Consider the following 24,641-nt stretch of genomic DNA (forward strand, 5'->3'; position numbering starts at 1 on the left):
ATCCGTTGATCAATGTTGGGAAATTAATTCAGCTTGGAACAAAGTTTGTTATTTTTTCCTTTATGGCTGCCCTTCATGCAGATGGTTTTGAGTTGAGCTGTAGGCAGAGGTCAGAATGGGCTGGAGTGTCCTTGGGCTTTATTTCTGAAGCTGTTTCACCAGAAGTGCCTTCACAGCTTTGTAGGGGTTTTCTGCTGAGCCGTGGTGTGATTTGAAACCCGTTGAAAGAGTTGATAAAGGAAATAGGGTGCTGTGCAGCAATGGGAACCCCAGTGGAGGAGTAAATCTGCATCTTGAGGTCTGTCCATATTTGCAGGCATGGCGTGGAGGGATTGTGGCTTTGCTTCAATGCTGTTCTCTGTCCCTTTTCATTAGATTGTGCTTTTGTATGTGCTAAGGGAGCTGCTTGCCAGCATCCAAAGTGAGGCACTTTCTAAGAGTCATTTCTCTCTTATTTTCATGCATATCTCTGAGTCAATATGTTATTTTTTATGTATATATATAGTATCAGTATATATATATATATATATATATATATAAAATCAGTATATATATATATAAAAAAGTATCAGTCATCATTGCTACCCTTAATTTTGGGGTTGTTTTGGGCATGTCTGTAAGCAGTGGTGAAGAAGAAAACTATCCTAGAATGCTAAAACACTATTTAGGTCACTGGACAAAACAAATAATGCAACCCCTTATATCAGTTAGAAGACAGTTACATGAAATGGTACGTGATGGTGAAGCATCCTGGGGTTGGCCATGAGTAGGAAACAACCAAATCTGTTGGCAAAATCAGTAGCAGCTCTACAAAGAGAAGAAACTCTGATTTTTTACCCCTTGGCAGTTGAGACACATCTTTGAAACAAAACAGCAGAGTGTAATGTTGTAATAGATAACTGTCAGCAAATAGCAATAAGGGGAAATGGGGAACTGTATTTAAAATAAATAAAATTTGAAACCTTTTAGTAGCACCTCACGGAATTTCTATTATTGTCTATTATTTTAATGACTTGAACAATGTCCTATTTTTAGTGGAAGGTCAACTTGAACTTTATTAGAACAGGGTCTCTGGTTCTGAACACAGATAGGAACACTTTAAATGTGATAACAAAAAGGAGGGCTTGGAGCCAGACCTCCTTAACCTATCGTTAGGGGCTCAGATAGCCATCCATGTAAGAACTGTGTGCCACTTAAATAGAGAGGAGTCCTTGTTCTGGGCTCAAACTGCACGCAGTGAAAATAGCACTGAGACTCATGTGGAAGGATTTTGGGGTTTTATTTAAGAATTTAAAATAGATCCAAAAGATAGTAATGATTTTTTTAAAAAAAAAGAAATGCTGCCATCTGATGTCACACCACTTTCTTGTGTGTGTTTTTTTTTTTTTTAAAGTAAATGCTTTTTCAGTTTCTTAAATATTAGAACTCTAGTTCTCAGATCAAAAACTGCAGTACCTGCAAAAGTGTACATGGAAGAAATGTTACAAACATTAGATTATTAAAGTATATCTAGCCTAAGCAGTATTATTTTAATTCTGCTGTCACCCACAATGGTGCATATCCAGTGGAACTCCACTGTTGAGGGAAATGATTCCGTTTTTCTGGTAGTGAGAGACTGTCAGCTTCCCAAGTTTCCATGTTATACTTCACTGGAAGATGTTTCTTGCAGTGGCTGTAGGTCTAGGGCAGTAACACATTTTTTGGATGGCTGTTGGTTGAAAACAGTCCCGAGTGCCAGAACAAAGCCAAAGGCTGTGGAGCTGCTCAGGCTGTAGGATTCACACTTCGGCTGGAGCATCTCCTGGAATTTACTGGTGTTGCAGCTGGCTGAAGTGTGTGCATTCACCAGTGGAGGGGCTCTGATGGGATGTTTAAGGCAGATGATTTCTGGCCTTCCTAGGAATAAGCAATATAGTATCAGGGTAACCTTAACATAGGAGTAAGGAATAGAGATGATGTTCTAAAGATTTATAGTGTAAATTGTTTCTGAAAATGTTTTACTCTCCTCAGTCTGCTTTTTGGCCTCGATTAAGGAAAGTGTGGGTAAGGTGCTTCAGTGTTGTTATGGTTTTATTCCAGTACTCTGCCACTGGCATTCTCTCTGTTCTTGAGTAAATAATTATTCCTCTGTGATTCTGTTTCCTTCTGTGATACCGGAACACAACCTCTGCTTGAAACAGTGCTTGAAATGGAAAGCACTGTAGGAAAAGTAAACATGATTACTAAACAAGGAAAAGAGAGCTTGTTCTGAATGCTATAAACCTGGGAAAAATCTGAAACTTTTATCTCACTAGCTATAAGAAAGTTTTCATGAGACAAGTTCATTGAGGTGCGATGCTTTATCCCACCTCAAAAAAAAAAAATTTTTTTTCTAATAAAGCTTAATTAAACCTTTTAATGCCACCACTAGGTCAGTCATGAACCACTGCTTGCCATGGGGATTCTCCAATACCCATAAAGAACTAGGCTTACACTGTTTTCTTGGTAGATGGATTGTAAGGTATGATATATCACATTATTTATGCTGAGAACTGTGTTGAAGAACTTGGTGGAAGTCTTATGTTCTTGTGAATTTTAACTGCTCTTCAGATGTGGGTTGAAAAAGTGCTCCAGGGAGATGGTAAACACAGGCAGAATTGAAAGGAAATACAAAAAGAAGTGCTATGTTTTTTCGGTTTTAATTTTTGGGGCTAAGATTAAAAAAATCTTCCAGTTACTTCATTGCTAGCCTACACCTAAATGCAAAGCCTGTTTAAATGAAGTAGCTTTCAGTGAATAAATGTTATTAATGGGTCTGAATCTTGCCACCTTCTCCAGCTCTACTTTTGGTGTCTGTGCATTAATAGACATGTTTCTTGTTGCTAGTGAGAAACGATGAAATCTGAGATGGTTATAGAGTAGCCTGACAGCTTTGTTTGGAAATTTAAATAAATTAATAAATAGGTGCTTTATAGACTTTCCCTGGTGTTAAATGGGCCAGGTCCTTTGGAGATACTGCTCCATTCCAGAGCATGGTCTGGCCTACAGAGTACAAGAGGTCTCTCTGCAGTGCAGCAGCATGGACTTTTCTTTGCCTGAACTAGAAGATTTTAGCATCCTGAATGTCTTATTTCATGTGTCAGCCAGAGGATTAAAGGAAAATGCAGTAATTGTTTTTTGTGGCTTCTGTGAAGTCTGATTTGCACTCGCTGTACCGACTGTAGGAAAAAGGCTAACAAATTTTATTCCCAGAGTGCTGTTGGTAACAATTAATGAAGCTGTATGGGAAATACTGAAATTAAGAACAAATAGTAAAAAAATTCTGTTATGAATTCTCAGCAGTGTATCACATCTTGGAAATCCTCAGGTGCCCTGTCCATATGTATCTTGGTAAAAAATACAAATCCTGACTACTTTGTTTAAACTTCTCTTCATTTTTTAGAAGGCAATAGGCCTTTGCATTTTCTGAAACTGCTAGGATAATATATTGTGTGCCATTGTAGGGTACCATACAATAGTAAAAAAACAACAGAGAAAACCAATTTGGTGCCAAGTTCCTTTGCGAGAGCTTTATGAATCCCTTTGCTGTCCAGTTCAGGAGTCTGAGCGTGAGTCACTGCCTCCAGACTGAAGCTGGCATACAGTCAGAATGTATGGCAGAACAGTTGCTGTGCTGGAAATTGCAAGAACAATCACTGGAAGTATAAATAATTTCATGCTTCGTGTCATCTAATTGTTCAAAACCTTTTGAACTCTAAACTTCTTTGCCGTGCTTGTGCTCCACGATACAGCTTTAAGGATGCCCATCCCCCTGCCACCCCTCCAGCAGCCGCTGTGTCCTGTCAGTCATCCCGAAATACACTGGGAGCTTGTCAGGCAGTCCCTTGCAGATGCCTCAGGAGCCCCATAGTGAGCCAAGGCAGTTGCACTGAAGTTCCTAACCCAAGGAAATCACATAGGCAGCTGCTTTAGTGCTGCATATGGACCATATGTTTTCTAGCATAGGTGAGTGACACTGTTGGCTTTCTAACAATCTAGCAGGAAATGGATTCTAAAGTAAAGGTTTTCTAATTTATGCAGAATGTCTTTGGCTCTGCTTTCTGACACTTATTAGTTTATGTCTGTATACAGTGTACTTACAGATTCTAAAGAAAAGCTGCAGGTGCTATGTTCACGTTGCATTGCAGATGGATATAGACTTCGGCTGGTTTTCCAGTGACTTTTTCTTATTACACCAAAAGACTCAATAGTTTTGACATCTGATGAAAAGACAGAATTTTATTATCTTGAGGCTGGTAGCATTTGGTAGGAGCATGCAGATGGTTAGTTTTCTGGCTGTTCTGGGACACAGCTGTATCGTGTAACACATGCTTAACATCCTAAGTGTTGTAAGAGCTGCTGGTGTACAGGGCTGAGATTGCCTCCTGCAAAGGTTAATCTAACTGAGTGTGAGGTTATACAGCCTTTTACCAAAACATCTCGTAGTTAGGGCCCCTGCTGTAGTTAGGGGAATGCTATACTGGAGTAGACAAATGCATTAAAACAAAAAAAAAAAAAAAAAAAAGGAAGGTGGAGTGTGATTTTCATTTTTTTCCTGAGGCAAACATCGGATTTTGTCATCTTAATGAATATGATGTGGAAGGACAGAGGTTCACTTAGTAAGTGGAAATAACAGTGAAGATCCCAGGATGATCTTTACTGGCTGTGTATTTTTCTTTCTATCACCTCTTATCCTTGCCTTAATTAAAAAGAAATAATTAAAGAATCCAACTTAAATATTGATTTAGCCAGTATGGTATATAACAGTAAGGAGAGCCTGGTAAGCTAAAAATATGTAGTCATTATCAAAATGATTTAAGATCTTGTGGTTTTTGCTGCATTGGCTTGCAGAACTGTTTCTGTCTTTTTAGAAACAAAAGGAGGTTTCAGGAAGCATTAGAATTTTACTTAAAAAATATTGCTGGAATCAGCAAGTGAACCCTTAAGTGAGTTATTTATATCTTAGAATGCAATTGAAATTTTCAGAGACAATAGTTTTTGCAATTGACTTTCAGTTGATGACTCGTTATGGGCCCGACTCAAGGCTAAAAGCTATTACTGCCTTAACTGGCTTTTGAACTCGGGGCTCAAGCAAAGAATAAAAATGCTGATGTTAGACAGAACGCTCAGGGTAAGAAACAAACAAACAAGCAAAAGCCACAGAACAACCCAGAATAGGGAAAGTCATGACACATGGATTCACATTTTTTCTGACCTGCAAAAATGGGGTTGGGTTTGTAATACTTTCCAAGTTTGAGAGTGCTCTGTGGTGGGATTCTGGAGCACAGTGGTCCTATAGTAACAGGAATTGATTACATTTAATTTAATTGCAACTACATATTTATCTGGTAACATTTCGAAAAAGACCTGATGATTGCAGATAGAATGTAGCAGAGGAGGAGATTGTGCTGTGAGAATGGAGAGCAAGCAGCAAAAAGGTTTAATTCCTCCATTTTCAGTAAAGCAGGTGCTGACACCCTTCTATCAAGGAATTGTGGGGAAGCCACTGCAAGGTTTGGAGCATGAGTGTATCTGCAGAAAAATAACCCGAGTCAGCTCGAGGTTTCTTTAGGGCTCAGTAGGAGCACCAAGTGCTGTCCCCATCTGGTTCACCTGTCCCCTTGTAACTGATGTTTGTCTGACCAGAAAAAAATGCACAGCACAGTCGATACCATCTGTTTGCAACTGTTGTGATGGATTTCAAGAGGTGCCCATATTTTGGGAGACTTGTGAAAATATCGAAAATAAGGGTTGGTAACCAGCACCGTCATAAAGATTTATTATTTTTCCTAATGTGAATAAAAAGCAGATTCATTGAAATATTGGCCAGAGATTTAGAAAACCAGTGAATTACAGGTGGCAGAAAAGGATCTGTCTTTTCCAGAGCGTGTAACTATGCGGTTTGATGCAATCCCAGTGAAGCTGGAGGACGGTATCTTGTTGAATTTAAAAGGCCTTCTGAATAAGGGGTGAGCACAAGAAAAGCAGCTCAGGGGCTTCTCTGCCGTGTGTTCAGAGCTGCAGCAGCGGGCACAGGCAGCGCTGCAGGGCAGCCAGAGGCGCTGCGCTGTGGGGAGGGGCAGGCGGCCTGGAGCTCGCTGCCACTGTGGGAATGACAGACATTAGTGGCGTTCAAAGCACATCATTAGTACTGGACAGAAAGAGATTTTGGGAGTCTCAAAGTTTGTTTCCTTGGTGTTTGCTGAAAGTATCTAAATGTTAAATGTGGGAAAAATGGGCAGAGAATTTGCTTTGACATTTCTAGAGTTCTCTTTCCATTCATATCTGTGGAAGGAAAAGTGATTTTTTTTCTTTTCAGTCTGATCTCAGGTTTCTTTTTTCTTTGTCTTTTGGCTCAGAATTAAAACTGAAAAATCGGTTCATTCCATATGCTATCGCCTGTCTGGGTGCAGCTGAATTTGTGGGAACTCAGCTCTGCCGTTAGTATAGTTTGTAATTAAAGATAAACTTGGCACTTGTGTAACCTTTAATTAAAAATGGCAAAACCCTAAATTGCTTTATACTTTAATTATTGCTCATAGTATCTTTGCTTGTCAATGAAACGTGGATAACTCTCCAGATCTATTTCTACACCACTTGCTATAGGAACCCTAAACCCACTGTGTTTTATTAAATCAATGCTAGGTTCACTGGAAGGTGACAATATATCTCTTCAGCCTGCACAGCTGCAGTACCTAATTACAACATTATACAGCAGCAGTGGTTGTAATAAGTCTTGCTTAAAAAGGACAGATATCCATTATTTGTGTGTTTGAAGTCTTTTTTCGGCTAAAAAGGCTTTGCCAAGCTGTGTTTCATAAGAAGTTACTGCAAAATTTAAAGTGTCTTTTATTTTGGGACAATAATCGGTTGCAATCCAGCTAAAGCAGTTATAATTCTTTGTTGACACACACACATTTCAGGCTAATGGCCTGAGCCATGGCCCAGTGAACTTGGTGAAAACTATTAATTCACATCAGTAGATTCTGCATCAAGTTCCTAATGAATGATTTATTCACTTTAAAGACCTTACTTAGCTTTACTTCCATCTTATTGACTTCAGTAATAGGCTTTCTCAACTTAATCTGTCTTGACACTTAAAAAATATTTGTTATTGCAGGGTATAAAATGTTTCCCTTTTTCTGCTGTTAATTTCCAGAAAATTTAAGGGCTGCTGTATATGCTTTTTGTTCTTAAGGTGCTTATTATATAACCCCTGTAATTTAGTACATGGAATAAGATACAGATATTGTGCACATAGCATTAATGTTTTTGTTTTGTGATATATTCAGTAATGGAATTTAATATTTTTCCTTTAAAGATCCTTTCTAGACTAGTAGAGGACTTTTATTTAATGGTAATCTAATTCAATTATCCTTGTATTTTTTAACATGTCGTCAGTGTAGAAATCTGTGAGTGAACATAAGGAGATATATGTACTTTAAGCTTGTGATTTTACAATTTATGAAAGTATCAGCGTATTTTTTTTTTCCCTAAATTATAAAATTTAGAAATAGGGAATTGGAAAAGTTAATTGTATTTCTTGAAATTAGACTCTGTTATGAAACAGGTTTATACTCACATAGGCAGTCTCTGGGCTCTGACAGAAGGCAGTGGGGCTTGTACTCATGGTTAATATTGGCTTATTGCACTTCTCTTGTTTTGTACCCAGGTGAAATGTCAACAAAAGTGCCAAACGTTAAACTGAAAATTGATCCTCGGAATCTGCAGATCCAGACATTTACAGTGGAGAAATTACTGGAACCACTGATAATTCAGGTATTTTAGAATTGAAGAATGTAAGCTGGATAACCACAGAGGGAAGGGAATAAGGCTGAAGAACTTTTGATTGAAGAGATTATTCTGAAAGTCACACCCACAGCTCTTCTGCACTTGCACTTTTCTCTGGCTCAGGAGCTTTCCAGGGGTCTGCCTTCCAGATTTGGTCATTCATTTGGTCACTTCCATCTTTGCCACCCAGTCTCTCATAGTAAATGCTGCATATTCTAGGTGCTCTCTTGCACAGTGTTTTCTAGGAGATGCTTAAATGTAGAATAAACTGCAAATGGATTTCCAATGCATGGTATAAGTAATTCTTTAAAAATAAAGTTGTATTTTCCCCATTTGAAGCTTTGCCTCTCCCTAACTCATCCAGTTTATTTTCTTTTATTAATTATTCATTGTCATATTTGAATGTTTTTGTCTTTTCCTCCCTTACTCATTTTTCCCTTCTGGAAGGTTATTTTCCTCAGAAAGTAACCTTTTCTTTTCTATCATAACTTCATTTCCAGCTACTATTAACTGAGCTGCCTCTCTCTCATTTTGTCTGCCTTTCTTTATTTACTTTTCCCAGGATGTGATTGATGGTGTAAAAACCCTCAGTTAACTGGTCAGTGGTTTGTGGAAGTTGTCAAGGATATGTGGATGGGTTATAAAATTAGTTTCAAAGCAGTGAAAATAGATGTCTTGATAGACTGGATTTAAAAACATCTTATAGACCCCTAGGTGAGACTGTGCTCAGGCAGCTGCAACGCTGTGAGTGTTTTTAGAGGAGGTAAAGAAAAGTAAATTTTGGGTTGAATTTTGCAGGATCAAAGCAACCTGAGAAAACAAAGAAAGTGCAATCCCAGGATAAAGCAAAGAAACCATCTAAGTTTTGTGGTTTTTTCCCTCCCAGCTCTTCTCAACCATTGAAAAGCTTGAGGCTGTTCAAATTGGAAATGCTTTGGTTCTAAGAGAATATTTTGACTGTCTTTTCCCTCTCTTAAGCTTAATGTTTTGCTTGTTTCATACTTGTGGAAGGAAAACTTATGTTTTGAGTGGATCCTTCAAAAGAAAATGTTAAAAGGATAAAAATAGGGATTAAAGCTCATACTCAATGAAGGGTGATTGAAAGGCTGGAAAGATAACAAATGAAAATTAGTCTGTGATTAGAAAGAGAATCAGACCAGTCACAGATAAAAATGATGTTCTTGCCAGATTCACTTTAGCAACTGCTGCTTGGAACACAGTTTAACTTTAAGATTTCTGTTGTAATTTATTTATTTAATAGTCTTGTAATGCTGTGGCAGGAAAGAAACAATGGAAGTGCTTGAGGTTCTCTGAAGTCTGTCCTAGCCAGTTATGCTAAGTGTTAGGGCAGTCATTAGATTAACAGCATCAATATAGGAAAAAGTCCAGGCAGAACCAGCCTGGGAAGTAACTAGAAAGTAGTTGTGGAAGTAGCTGCAAACCCCTTGCTGAATTGACTCTCTTCCCTCCAGTGTGCAATTGGCAGTGGTGATTTCCTTGAAACTCTGAAAATAGTATAGCAGCTGTTTTGTGTAAAACCCTCTCCGAGTTGGCAGCTTCTCTCTCCTTGGAGTAAAACACTGTCCCTAAATTGCCCTGGGTGTTTCCCTCTGTCTGTAGCCTTTATTTTATCCCAGGTATAACTTTTGTTAGTTGTGAAAGGAAGACTTCTCAGTCTAGTTCTCAATCAGTGCATCTGGCGCATCAAAAAAGGTAGTTGTCAAAGTTAGCATGGTTCAGGTGACACAATGTGTAGAAAAATCCCTGCATTTTGGAGTCCCTTGGATCACTGATGAAAAACAGGCAAGTTGAAAGGCTTTTATTGCCACATATCATCCACACCACAGACCTTTGCTCACAGGGAAAGCACACGCTGTTGGTTTTAGTTCTACATATGGTGAGTTTACCTTCTGCTCACTGGGTGGGATTAGCCGGTGTTTATTTGTATATAATACAAATACTTTGGATTTGAAACAGTGGACAGGGGTTCTGCTGTTGTCATTAGATCAGAGTTCATGTCTTGGTTTTCCTAAATGTCTAGGGATTGACATCGAGTTACACTGAACTACACTGTAAACAAAAAAGAAAGTTTTATGATTGATGCTTAAAAATACTTTTAATATTAAAATAAAGATGAACCAGATATTATGATACTTAAGGTGTCAAGACATTGCTTCCTGAGCTACTGAAGTATTAAGAGGTGGTCTCAAAGTGCTGCTAGTAACTGAATATAGAATTGGAAGAACTGCTTCAGAGTTTTGTAGAAACTTTGTATTTGGCATAACCATGACCCCACAAGAAACCCCACCCCTTCAGCCTAATAAGTAAAGGCAATAACAGGCAACAGCATTACGATTCAGCTTTGTAAATGTGGTGGCACGTGGCCTGGAAGATGGCTTAGAAACCCCTTGTGCCTTTAGCACAACTGTGTTGCTCCTACCAGAGCTAGGCTGGGGGAACTGCTGTGCAGGGTAACAATGGCACACTGTATTAGTCTGTGGTTCATTTCTTTCTGGGTAGGATTGTATAAAGTTTTTACATTCCTCATTGGGCTTCTGTGTTAGAGAATTCAGAGCAGTTTTCCTGTTTTCCATAATCTCCATGAGCAAAGAGCTATCTAACAAATTTGACTTGTATTTGAGATCAGCTGCTGACTCCCAATATTTCCTGACAGTGATGCTGAATATGCAGGGTCTTACAGTCAAGAGTTTTCACCTGCAGGAATGATTATTTTTTTAATACTTTTTCATTTGTCTCATTTCCTTTCCTCCTCAACATATCAATGAACAGTGTATAGAAGGATATTTTACATTAAAAAAAACAGCAACAAAAATCTGCAAAGTAGAATACATTATTTTCTAGTGAAATAGTAATTAAATACTTAAAATTTTAAAATACCGTTCTATTTGATAGATTTCTTTGGGCCACTTCTAATTTTTGGTGGTGTTTTATGCCTTTCTTATTGGAAGTATTAGCCTGTAATCTGTAACGCATTCTTAAAAATATGGTCATTGAAACTGTCTTAAATGTTCTAAAACTGACATTGGAAGGTTTGTAAAAATAAAAAATAAAGACTTTTATTCCCAGTGCATTCTCCACCAGCTGGCTGATTTATGTGCAATAAATAATTCCATTTTCTTCCTTTGAGCCACAGTCAGAAAAATACCCAAGCCTTCTTTAACAGTCTGAGCCAGAGTTATTCATGTTGCTCTCTCCCTTGTGATGTGCCAAAGCAGTTGATGTCAAGTGGATGGTCCTCCCCCCCCCCCCCCTAAATTGCATGAATGGTACAGAGGTCAGGGCTTTTATGTCTGTAGATGTGTTTATGGAAATGTTACCTGGAGGATGTTCATCAGGTACGTTTAGAAGTGATGATTCATGAAGAGCACTCAAGTGCATGAATTCATGGAGGAGATCTGAAGGTGAGCTAAGGCACATGTAGCACTGTGCTACCCGTGTTCTGGCAGAGGGAACAGGAGGATTAAAGAGCAGCAGTGAACTTAATGAAAATAAGGTGTGCTTTAAAATACCTGTACAACACTTAAGAAAAATGTTTTTGGAGTCTTTCCTTAGTATTGCAGCTCAAACAATGCCTTAGAGAATAGTCTTCCAGAAACATTCTGTTGGAGTGTGGAGGCTGTATTCAGATGATGAGGAATGTGGAGTGGGATGGTCTATAAAAACAAGTTCTTTATGGATGTTGAAGTGCATTGGTAAAAGTAAAATTTGGTCTAAGCTGCAGTAAATCTAAATTCTGGGCAAATTGATGTGCAATTTTAATGTTGAGAGCACCCTGAAGAATTTGGAGATGTTGAGCTCTGGCCACTGGCATACCCCTTTGGTAAGAAGAGAAAGCATTGTGAAAGGAGTTTGTACTCACTTTGGGTATTTGTTCTGGGATACCTTGCAAGTCTTACGCTGGAAGTATGGGAAGACCCAGCACTTCTGGGGAGAAAGAGCCTGATAGCAGCTGAACACGAGCCAGCCTGTGCCCAGGTGGCCAAGAAGGCCAGTGGGAGCCTGGGTTGTATCAGAAATGGTGTGGGCAGCAGGACCAGAGCAGCGATTGTGCAATGGTGAGGCCACACTTCGAGTCCTGTGTTCAGTCTTGGGCCCCTCATGACAAGAAGGACATCGAGGTGTGCTGCAGCCTGTCCAGGGAAGGGCCAAGGAGCTAGGGAAAGGGCTGGAGCACAGGTCTTATGAGGAGCAGCTGAGGGGGCTCAGCCTGGAGAAGAGGAGGCTCAGGGGTCCCTTCTCGCTCTCCACAGCTCCCTGACAGGAGGCTATGGCTGAGTGGGGTTGGTCTCTTCTCCCAGGTAACGAGTGCTAGGAGAAGAGGAAATGGCCGCAAGTTGCACCAAGGAAAGTTTAGATTGGATGTTAAGAAACATTCTTTTCCTGGAAGAAGTGTCCAGCGTTGGAACAGGCTGCCAAGGGGACATGGTGGAGTTGCCCTCCCTGGAAGTATTCAAAAAGCACGTGGATGTGGTGTTTTTTGGGACATGGTTTAGTGGTGCACTTGGCAATGTTAGCTTGACAGCTGGACTTGATGCGTTTGGAGGTCTTTTCCTACCTTAATGGTTCCATGATTCCTGCCTTGCTGAAGCCTCCTCAGATAGCACTGGTATTTTTTCATTTTATTATGAGCAGGTTTTAAAACAAGCAGTGGCAGGAGCTGGCATCAGGGTTAATAGAACAGTGACGTTTCTGTTAACTTTGCTTTGATCCTGCAGAAGGAGGAACACAAAGATGATGCATATTTAGTAAGATTGCATCAGATTGGATTCGGTACTTCTGCCCATTCTTAGTATTTATGCTGAGCTTGCCTGTCTGTCTCTAAAGCAGAGGGAATCTCTTTGCTTATTCTTAGTTACATTTTAAAACTTTTAATAACAATATAAATTCACCTGTAGAACTTAAACCATTATTGTCTCTTTTGTTTCTTTTAAATGTAGGTTACAACATTAGTGAACTGTCCACAGAATCCTTCCAGTAAGAAAAAGGGCCGTTCCAAAAGAGCTCGTGTCTTGCTTGCTTCTGTGGAAGAAGCCACTCGGAATCTGTTGGACAAGGGAGAAAAAATTGCCAAGGAAGCAGTTGTGTTTAAAGAGGAACTGCACGCAGCTCTCGCTGATGTGCGGAAAGAGAGTAAGTACATGGCAAACAATTCAGGCACCACGAGGAATTGGTTTAACCATGCCTGGTGTCAAAATGAAGCTAGGATATCTGTGGGAAATGTGGTGTGATATGCAAATGTCTGAACTTGCAGTTGTCTAATTGTATATTCTGGGATACCACCTATAAGGAGGTAAAGTGTGCAAGCTGGGCCCCCTTGGGAAAAAACACGTGTGTCAATGGAAGTTTTGTTGTTTGGAATGTGGTTTTCTTTAGTTTTCATGAGGACACGATGCCTCTTGATCATTTTAGTGGCTGTTAAGCATGACTAAAAGTTAACGTAGCTTTCAACTTCTTGAAAAGAGCGGTGTACCTGAATCTTGGATTAAAGCCTTTTAAATCTTCCCTCTTTCGTGCATTAATAAGGATTTCATTTGGGAAAGTATAATAGTCCAGTGTGGAGGTATGTTTTGAGAGTAGGAGGAAGATGGATCCTTTAACCTACCATAAGAGTCATTCCCTGCTGATAAAGCAGCTCCTCTCAGGTGAGTTGTGTCATATTCTTTGTCCTCCTCACTTAATCTCTCAATTTTGACCCTGATTCCCAGAACTAGCCTAGTTTTTGTGATCTGCAGAGAATGTTGTAGCCATTTTCTTGCAGGCTCTTTGTTGTTTTCTTGAGTTTTACTTTTCCCCATGGAAACTGGGAATATTTGAGTGAGCATGAAGGATGAGTCACATGACCAACATCCTAAATGTGTTCCTGCAGAAATCACAAGCTGAAGTTCACGGGTGTTTTAATTATATCATCCTGCCCTTACTAAAGATGGAACTTAATCAGGTTTTTCTTTAATTTTATTTGTTCATCTTCCACATGCAGCTGTGGTGGTTTCTGAGTCTCTGCTGCTGTTTAGGGCAGTGATTACTTGCTTTTGGCTTCCTCTGAATCTAGAGGTGGCTGTGGTTTAGAGTTTGATCTATGCATGTGGTGTCTGAGATACCTTGAGGTCCTTTGTGATTAAAAGCGTTATGACCAGCAAGTATCACTGTTATCTGTCACACTGAGCACCTGAGGCTCTTGCAAAATCATTCATTTTGGAGTACTCTTAAAATGTTAGCCCATCCATTACAGGCTGATAACACAAGGTAAGAATAAAATATATAGTTTTATATTGATTTTTATACATAGAGAAATTGAAAATATGATTTTTTTTTTATTACTTATTGATTCTCATCCAAAACCAGAGGTAACTACAAAAATAAATAATACATAAAATAGATTATATATACCTCATACATTTTAAAACAAAGTTAAGTCTGTGTTATCACCTGTCATTATGCAATGATGAAGTGAGTGCTTGCAGCTGATCTCCAAGGATTTGCCAAACTGCACAGGTATTAAGAAATTGTTGAAACAATTGTAAAAAAGGTAGAAGTTTCTTAATTTTGCAGATATTTTTAACCATTGAAGCTGTGTGCTATTTTAAATTTGTGGTATGCCACATCACATGTAACTTAACTGCCTGTTATTCAGGCCACATTCTGCTGCTGTTAAATGTCTCCTGTTGTTTACTCCAAGCTCTTTGAAGGGATGTGGGTCATCACCCACGGTTGCATGCAGTCACCTGCCATGCATGTCATAGCATAAGTGTTTAATTTTCTGTGGTGACTGGCAGGGACTTTTATTAATGCAGTCGTTAATTAATTAGGAAGTTTTGCACATGGCTACAGCTTGTATTTCCTGGATTATGGAATTTTGAAGAGATGCTTTAGATAAGTTCACTCACGTCAGCCAAACTCAGATTTGCACATTGAGATCTGGAAAGAATAAATTCTGTCTCATCTCCTCTTGTGTTTTACTTTGTGTTATGTGCTGAACTTGTTCAGTTGGGGATGCATCATGAGCATTAAGCACTTATTCCTTTTGAATGTCAATTGCCAGTGTGAAAACTCCTTTGTTACTTCTGGAGCTCATTAATTTGGGGCTCCTTTTAAAGGAGTGGTAGACTTTTTTCAGTCTGCTTCTGATAATCTGCTTTGGAGAATAAAGGAGTAAATGAATGGGATAAAAATGAAGAGTGGGGGTAATGTTTGGTGTATTTAATTCATCTCTGTGTGTGATTCATGGCCTTCAGAAACCACAACATGGATATGGCTTCACTGACTACAGCTTGCTCTTGGCACTGGTAGATGAGATTTTGGAGTCTCAAATTCAGTTGAATTCTGTTAGTGACCTCAGAAAGAAGGTGTTACTATAATGGTTGACAGATGTGTTACCTGGATAAATAATGTCTGCTTCCTTTGACACCTGCAAAGTTTTAGCAAAGATTTATAGGCTTGGAGCCAATAATTTAAATACAGGTTCTCTGTATTTTTCTTTGTTTCCTCTCAAGAAAGTACTTTTTAAGGCCTGCCCACATCTTGATAACATCTTCTTCTGGAACTCTGCTAAATGGGTAAGCAGGAAGGTTTGTGGGTGGTGGACTGTATGCATCATCCAGAAATCCACTGGCCTAGTAACCAAAGAACTGCCGTGATTTCCTGTTGATCTGATTTGGTGATGCTTTGTAGAGGCTACTTATGTCCACAGTTTTATTCTAAAATAGTGTAATAAACCCCAAAGTAAGTGTATTGAAAAACTCTCACTGAGAGATTTCATGTGTGTGCAGCATTTCAAAAGATTGTCTTCTAATTCAATGTTCTGTGGAATACCTGAGTCCTATGCAAAGAGCGTAAAGAGCATTGTTCAACCCTGAATGCTTCTGACACTAAATATCAGTCTCGAATTCATGTGTTGATTCTGAGATTTAATCAATTTTAAGGCAAAACAGTGATGCTGTTCCTGTGGTGAAATATTGCTGTAGAAATCTGAATTGAAGTCTGGTGTTATCCTTAGGATGATGAGCTTTTGCATTTTTGTGAAGGTGTGATGGCTTACAGTTCTCAAACAGTTGCATGGGCATAACTGAAATGTTTGGTATTTACTGCCATTGCTGACTGACTATATATAGTCAGAAACACAACAGTTGTTGTCTGCCTTGTTTCTATCTATTGCACTGTCAGTGTTTCTTGTGTTTAGCTGTTATCATGTTCAAGTGCGTTCCCAGATAAACGTGTCATCACACAGAGCAGTGAATCGAAAGCAAGTCATTGCTGGAGTTACATTTTGAGCCTTAAGTTACTCTTTAAAAGGAAATTCTAACAAATACTTTGATGTTTTGAATGGCCATATTTAATGTCTTTTGATATTAAACAGGGCAGGCAAGAGTTTGATGGCATGGGAAGCATTCCCATTCACTGACAAGAAATGGGAACTTACTTAAAAGGGCATTTACTAAAGGAAGGGTATAGGGATCTTTTGTATTATACTATGTTCTTGTTTGTCCCACCTCTCATCTTAGAAGTAAACTTAACTTTATCATCCTACATGAAGAGGTATGTGTGTGTATTCTAAGGGACTTCTGTTCTGGGAGGCAGAACCTAAATGGCTTAAAATAATCTGTGCTGTACACGCCTTTCATCAAACCAAGAACAGATCCCCTGCAGAATAGCTTTTGACATCAGCATCACTGGATCAGGTGCCCCTGAGTGGGAAAGGGAGAATGAAGAGGTGGGTGTAAGGCATGATGGGGATGTGTGGTGGTTCTGATTACATGTTAGGAAGAACTGGATGAAATGTGGAAGTGGAACTTCCTGATATGCAGTGGTGAAATAGTTGCTATGCAACAGAATCCAGTGGTATCTGAGTGGGATAAGAGACTGTGTGGCGGGAGAAAAATGTCCTGTAACAGCTCCAGAAAGCTATTGTGAGAATCTGAGTTATCACAGTGTTGAATATTAGGAGCACGCAGGAGGCATCGATCTGCTGTGCCCTGACACTGATAGCGTCGCTTCAGCTGGCTGAAGCAGAATCGTCTGTTTGCTGTAGCAGATGGAGGTGGTATTTGGAGGAAGAGAACAGGTGATTGTACCGGTGACTTGTATTGTTTAATCTTGTGTTTTTAGAAAGGGTAAGTTGTTCTGTGCTGTGATGTGACCTTGATTCCCAACCTTCTCTGGTACTTATTCTGCTTAATATGTTAGTTCATACCTGCAGAATTGGAGGCTGCACATACTAGTGTCAATATGAGCCAATAAATGTTCTGTTCCATGTGAGATCCCATGTGGAATGCTGTATTCAGCTGTGAGGCCCTCAATGTAAGAAGGACGTTGGAGCCAGTCCAGAGGAGGCCACAGTGATGCTCAGTGGAATTGAGCACTCTCTCCAGGTTGAGAGAGTTGGGCTTGTTCAGCCTGCAGAGAAGGCTCCGGGGAAACATTACTGGAGCCTCTCAGAACCCAAGGGTGACCTACGAGAGATCTGGAGGGGGACTTCCTACAAGTGGGAAAGGCTTTAAACTAACAAAGGGTGTTTCAGATTGGATACTAGGAAGAAGTTCTTCATCACGAAAATGCTGAGGCACTGGCACAGGGTGCCCAGAGGAGCTGTGGCTGCCCCATCCCTGGAAGTGTCAAAGCCAGGTTGGATGGGGCTTGCAGCAACCTGGGCTAGTGGAAAGTGTCCCTGCCCATGTCAGGGGGATTTGAACTAAATGATGTTTGAGGTCCCTTCCAAACCAAAGCATTCTAGGATTCTGTATTATAAACCATTGTGAGTTTTTTTCTTGTTTGTTTGTATTTCTGCTCTCTCAAGTTTGAGACTGAAATGTTGGAAATTCTTTTTACTAACTTTGGTACGTCTGTTCCCCCCTTAGTAAATGAGCTCCTATTGTCAACTGTGTTTCTCTGGAACTGTAAAGCCATCAGTGTCTAACAGTGCAGTTCAAGAGCGGGTGACAGGACTTGGCAACAGAACCTCCTTGTGGGAGGACGCAAGAATGGAATAAAATTCACTGCATTCCATGTGCATTTCACACTGCTGAAGTTAAAAAATGAAAGCTGGTTGTAAATAGAAATGGAAGAGAGGAAAATGTGATACTTGGATGGGATTTCAAAAGGAGAAAGAAAATCTATTCAAATAAATAAAAGAGGAAAGCGTAATTTTGTTGATCTTTCCTAACCAGTGAAGAGCACTTGGCTGTTGTCGGTGTGATGCTGAGCACTGTCTCTGAGGGGTGCTCACTGCCTGCAGTTGGTGGCGTTGTTGCAGTTGTACAGACACAGCCTGGCACGAGCTGTCAGCTGATTGCCAGCAGGCTCACAATTCACTTGTTTTTAAAGGCATTTTCATGTAACTTTTGGATATTTTTGGTGCTGGATAAAGGGTGTGTGAATCCTTTAACTTTTTAAAAAATTACCTGTGGCCGGAGAGTGTTTTTTACATTTCCCTGTGCATGAGCAGATTTTTGTAGGCACATGTAAATAACAGTCATTTGACACAGCAGTAACTGTCAGTAGCTGATCAGCTGATGGTAGAGCAACATTTACTTTGGGAGTCATCTTATCTGGGTGTGTTGAACAGAGTCTTGGAAATATCTGCCTGACAGTAATTGTGCAGTTATGATAGATCCTGGCTTTGGTTCTTTGAATAGCTTTTTTGTTTGGTTGTCTAAAAGAATTGAAATACTTTGAATGCTGCTATCTGTCTGAATTCCTATTTGTGCCACTAAAAGGACATTTTTTGCGTTTCGTTGTTTGTGACAGATGCAATTATGGAATAATATCCAGTTGGTGGGAATTAAAATAAAAATAGATTAAATTGCATCAGATTGTCATGCTGTCTACTGCAATTTAAGAAAGTTTCAACATCGTGTTGTTGGAGCTGTCATTTTCTGCTGTTTGTACTTGTAGCTCCTGTCTGTCTAGCCTGCATCTCATGGCTCTGTTTTAGGGTTATGATTTTATGTGTTCATCTGGCCATCCCAGCTTATGTCACGCTCATTTCTAAGGGCTTGGTTGTATTCAGGCTCTCTGACTCGTGTTTGCTCACAGAATTGCAGAATGTTGAGGGGTGGAAGGGACCTCTGAGGGTTGTCTGGTCCAATGCCCCACGTCAGGCATGGCCAGCAGTCTGCCCAGGATCATGTCCAGTCAGGTTTTTAACATTTCCCAGGATGGAGACTCCACAGCCTTCCTGGCTGGCCTGTGCCACTGCTGAGTCACTCTCACAGTGAAAAAACATTTTCTGATGCTTACATGGAATCTCCTGTGTGTCAGTTTGTGCCCATTGCTTCTCCTCCTGTTGCTGGGCACCACTGAGAGCAGTCTGGCTCCATCTGCTTTTCACCTCCCTTCAGGTATTTATGGTGTTTGTCACTATTGTCCATATTGTTGAATTTCATTTACCAAACTTCACATTGGAGAGCAGTATATTGTTGTCTACTGGCAGTTACTGGCTCCGTGGCACAGATTTCACTTTATGTCAGTCAGATGTTTGAGTGTATGCGGTTTTCCTTCCATTAACTTACATTTGTAATGAGAGGAGCAATATTTGATTCCCTTCTGTGACCAGCAATTATTTAATAGCAATGACACCAAAGTACACAGTGATATAACAAGTAGTGACTAGAAAAGTTTAACAAAGCTGCTGGCTTTGTTGTGTACAGTTAAGAGTAATAGTGTGAAGGCCAAGGGAATTATTTCAGAATTAAATGATGCTGTAGAAGATGTGGAACAGAACCTGCATGATCTGTAATAATATACCTTCATTTCAAGGCATTAGGGCAAGAAAGAGATACCAGATTTATTGGCAGTACTTGTGACTCGCGAAATAACCGCGGGAACTTCGGTGACTTCCTTTCCTCTGGGTGTCATGATGCAGCCTAAGGAAATGTGTCTCCTTTTGCAGGTCAGGCCCTGCAGGTGTCAGCAGAGGCGTTCACCAGTGATCCCTGCTCCCTGCCCAGGAGGCAGGCTGTTGTCCCAGCCGCTCGCTCCCTGCTGGCTGCTGTCACCAGGCTCCTGGTTCTGGCCGACATGGTGGACGTGGCCTATCTGCTGCAGCACCTGACTGTGGTGAGTAACGCTCTGCTCACCCCAGGCTCCTGTTAGCCACAGCTGGGTCTGCTCAGGGCTCTGCAGGCATGGAAAACTCTGTCTGTACTTGTGCCGTGCAGGTCTCGTGCACGTAGCACCTGGGCAGCTGGGACAAGTGTGGATTCTAGATGAGATCTGTAAATGGACCAAAAAAACTCATCTACTCGCAGCTCAGCATATTTGATCTTTTTTTGGTTCATTTTTTCCCAGTAATATTTTCAGTAATTTATAAGAGAGTGATAAAACCACAAATTTCTGTTGACTTCCTAATGTTTCAGGGCAGAGGTGAATAATCAGTGCCATCTCTCATAATGCCTCATGCCACCAGAGAGCACAGTGACTTAGAAGACCATGTTGAAGCAAGTTCAGTTTGGTGAGGATGAGAGAATGAAAATTTGGCTCCAAATCAGAGTAGGAAAACTATTTCATAATAAAACAATGTTGTGTGGGTTTCAATACTGGGCTTGAAAAATCTGCCACTGACAACTGCTGGAGATGCACCACAGGCTAAATTAACACTGACTCACAGAAGCTTCTGTGTTGTTCTGTGTGTTTAAATTTGTCTGCTGTAATAGGAATGGCCTGTAGCTTTTGTACTGTTAATGGAAAATGTTCTTAAATTATGATATTTTTCATGGTAATCTGCTACATTTTTAATATTTATTTTCATAATCCTAGATGCTCTCTTCTGAGATGTATTGAGTATGTTTTACATGAGAGAGCTAAAATAAGATGGTTTTCCTTACTAGAGTTTCAGTATTTCTAAACGGCTGTCTAATTCACTTCATGTTTTCCATCTGAAAATGAAAACAAAAAATAACTGAAAATGGTGAAAGAATGCAGAGTATCATTCAGGAACAACTCCAGCACTGCAGAGTGCCATTAAATTTTCATCTTCTTCCATATTTCCTCTTAATAGGAGGGGGAACTGAAATTGTAAATGAACCCTTAGAATAAATTAGTGTGGTAAATACTCTCAGTAGTGCCTGTGCAAAAAGACTCACCCTACTTGTTAGAGGAGAGTGTGTTACATTTTGCATATCTATTTAGTCTCTGCTCTGGCTGCTGAACTTGCCAACAGTGGTATTAGCTGTAATGGTGTCTTTTATGTTGACATCTAATTAGGAAATTGACTTAATGTAATTTCAATAGATGCTATTGAACATCCCTCAGGTTCTAACAACTTCTGGTCACAGCTAACTGAGCCAGATTTAAAGGCAATTAAATATTTTAATGAATTTCAACATGGCTCTATTCTAAATGTTTAACTGTAATCATTATACTTTAAAACTCCCTTAGGAATTCAGTTTTTCTTCAACATGGACTTGCTCCCACAAAAAGACGTTGTATTCACACAGTGTCAAAGTAGGCCTTGTCTTTGCTGTAGCCACTCTAATATTCTTGCATTTTGCAAGCTCATATGCCTTGGAAATCAAGTCCTGTTTTTAGGAGTGTTTAGCTGTTTTTCTTTGCACTTGTTCTAAAACCTTAATACTTCTACCATATTACCCTGTTCTTCAGACATGGGTGTTACAGCTGTTATCATTTAAGAGATGGGAAATTTCATTGCTCTTTATTTCCATGTCTCTGAGCACTGTAATTTTTATGGGGTGGAATGAAGACATTAGAAAGGACTAAGACAAAATTTATTTGAAAAAAAAAAAAGTAATAGTAAGTAATAGTAGAATGAAAGACATAAAAATTCTAATCAAGGACTTTTTCTTTATTTGCATGTATAAAACTAAAGTTGGTTCAGCATCATCAAAGAACTCTGTACAGTATTAGTGAGATCTTGCTCAGTATGAAAGTATTTAATGGGGAATTACCTATTTAAGAATCTAATATTTTTCAAACCCATTTATCAAAGAGTGCTGAACGTTTTTAGCCTTGGTCACTCACTAAAATTAGTTAATTCCAACACTGACGTTTAAAACGATACCTTTTTCTACTGACAGAATACAGTCTGGATCATCAAAGTTTAATTTCCTCAGTAACCTGGGAATAAAAATAGAAAGAAAACAAAGACAGTGTGACTGGCTGGCATAGAAATCCTCATCTACTGTTACCTGTCGCATCTGCCTGTTGATGTATATCTAGGAAAAAAGGATAAACCTCAGCTGTCTCCTTCCAGTTTATGTAGTCTCTAACAATATTGTTTTCTGTGCATTTTGCTTAGTCTTAGGACTGTTTTTGAATTCTGTGTAATAAAGTCTTCATATTAAACAGTGTGTAGTGCTGAAAATACTGAATATTTTTTGTCACAAAAATACTGAAATATGACTTTTCAAAACTAGAAATAACAGGTGAGTTTGAAAGGATTTGATAATCCTGGAAGGAATTTCAAAGCAAATGTTCAAAAATCTAGCTTTGTCAAGAGGAAATTAGCTTTTTTAGAAGTTTTGCTAATAAAGTGGAGAGAATTTTGGCTGCTTAATGAATTCTATCAGATTTTCACCAGGCAAAGGGTGAATAAACGTGTGTGTAAATAATGCTTACTAGATGACAGTACAAACTCTCAGTGACTGGTCACATTCTGGCACAGAACACTTCTGGCCACTTGTGGAACTCACAGTCCTAAAAGATTCTGAGGGTGCAGTGCAAACAGGAAGATCCTTCTAGAGTTCACTGAAAAAATCAAGTACATCACACCAAGTTTTCCTTCTTTAAACAACTTTTTTTTTTTTAAACAGAGAAGAGTTTAAATAAATATCTATTCGTGTCTGAGTTTCCATGCTTAACGAGTTCGAAGTCTCTAAAGAAACAACAGAGTTCTGAAAAATGTGGTCAGACAAAGGGCTGTCTTCTGTCTTGCACTCTAAATCAGAGCTCATCCATTATGGTTAGTAATGCTCGATATTATTTAATTAAGTGAATTAACAGACTAATGGTATTGCTTAAATTTATTGATCAGAAGAGAACAGTGGGAAAGTAACAAGTTTGGAGAATTTCATTCAAAGAGCATTGGCAGTCTGTCTTTTTCTAATCGGTTTCAGATCATGCTGAGCCAACATGTTTTATCTGCCTTTTTACTCTTCATGTCATGCTTGTAGATTTACTGTGCAAGTCTTCATATTTTTCATGAATGCTTCAGCATGATCTTTACAAATGCTTGCTTACAGTTATTTGAAACTCCTGCCAGGGAAAAAAAAAAAGAGAATTACTAGAGATAAGAAGCAACTTGTGAAGTTGGGCCCTGTGAGCGTAGTGCTGTCTGTTCTTCCCTTTCCTGCAGAGTATTCATCAGCATTAAGAATGTTCTGAGCAAGAACTTGGTAGGGTTACATAGAACAAAAGAGGAAAGTCGTCTTGGGCTGCCCTGTGCTTCAGGTTTAGGGGCTTGGTTCAGCTCCCAGAACTGTGCTTAATTGATCCAGATCCCTGTGGGGAGCCTTCCTACCCTCCAGTAGATCACTTCGGCACGTGGACTTGTGCGAGTCTTAGATGGTGTAGCCGGTCACTAAACATTTCATTTTGTATTGGGGGGGATTTGTTCTGCTCCCCATCCCTGTGCTTAACTTCAGGGGATTGGGTACCTGGAAAACAACTGGTCCTGCTGCTAAAGGCTGAGATAGAGAAGTACCTCTTTGCCACTCTGCTTTCCCCTGCATCCAGTAAAGGATGGAGATTGTCCTTAGCCCTCCATTTATTCCTGATGTGTTTATAGAAACCTTGTTTTGTACAGCAGTAGCCAGATTAAATTCTAACTTCTTGCCACTTTCTTTTGTTGGGCTTGGGTCACTGCCATGGCAGGGGAACTTCTGGGGCACAGGGAGTATTAAGAAGGTGACAGGAGTCTTTGAGAGAAGATCTGGTTTCTCCTTTGGTTCACACTCCTACTTATTTTCTCATCAAACAGATATTCCTGCTGCCAGTCAGAGGTTTGTCTGTGGTACATGGGATGCAGTTCTTTGGAATCAGGCCTGCAGTATTTATCATCATACTCTGCAAGTTCTGTGGCACTCTGTGATGTGCAGTAAATAACAGAGGAAAAGCAGCTTCCAAAGAATTGCTTTTAGGAGCTGGCTTTTTCAAACTGAGCATCCTTTTGAGTGCAACAGGAATCTGGATCCGCTTCTGTGCTTGGTATAGGAGCCTCTTAACTGCTCCTTTGTATCTTGTAAAAGTAAATAATTGTCAAGCTGTGGGATGATAAATTCTGACTGGAATGTTAAGTTGTAAACATAAAGCTTGGGGAGATCTGTAACATAAAGGTGGTTTGTAGCAGAGGATAATACAATGCTTGAAGTAATCAGAAGTACAGGTGAGTGTGAGAAGTCCACATTGTGTCTGGTGATGAAGTTGGAAGGTGGGATATTAGAAAAGCAGAGGCCTGTTTGAAGCAATTGTTTGGACTGTGCAGATGCCTGCATGCTGCAGTCAGTGACCAGTGCTCCATTGCAGTCGACTCTGTTTGAACCTGTCAGGGAAAGAACATGGCTGAAGGCTTCCCTGGGGAGTGTCTGTTCCTGTCTTTGGCCTCTGCAGCAGCCTGCATTCACCACTGAAGTGCTGTGCTTATAAGAGAATAACATGGAAGTGATGTTTTGAAATTTCCTTCTCTAGAGTGCTGATACGAGAAGGCACATTCTGGGCCGGGAAAATAATCTTGGGAAATGATCTTCTCCTGAGACGTTATTTATTGGCAGTATAGTAACAAAATTGGTGTAATGTAGAGTGGCTTGTCTGATCAACAGTTCTGCATCAACAATGATGCAGAGATCATTCTGATCTAGAGAAAT

General features: G+C 39.7%; 1 protein-coding gene across 6 annotated transcripts in view; it reads left to right on the plus strand.

Moving 5' to 3' along the window:
- Window positions 1–24,641, plus strand: part of CTNNA3 (catenin alpha 3) — a 427,746-nt gene that overhangs the window by 1,893 nt on the left and 401,212 nt on the right. For 5 of the 6 annotated variants that reach the window (XM_053983470.1, XM_053983472.1, XM_053983468.1 and 2 more), the window contains 3 exons: window positions 7,691–7,797; window positions 12,768–12,960; window positions 19,715–19,881. In XM_053983470.1, coding sequence (XP_053839445.1) covers window positions 7,696–7,797; window positions 12,768–12,960; window positions 19,715–19,881 — 462 coding nt within the window. In that variant the 5' untranslated portion in view covers window positions 7,691–7,695. Of the gene's footprint in view, window positions 1–7,690; window positions 7,798–12,767; window positions 12,961–13,353; window positions 13,473–19,714; window positions 19,882–24,641 lie in introns of those variants that run through there. The other variant, XM_053983473.1, reaches the window with a different exon arrangement.

This window comes from Vidua macroura, chromosome 8 (genome assembly GCF_024509145.1).
Source record: "Vidua macroura isolate BioBank_ID:100142 chromosome 8, ASM2450914v1, whole genome shotgun sequence".
NCBI classification, from domain to species: Eukaryota; Metazoa; Chordata; class Aves; order Passeriformes; family Viduidae; genus Vidua; species Vidua macroura.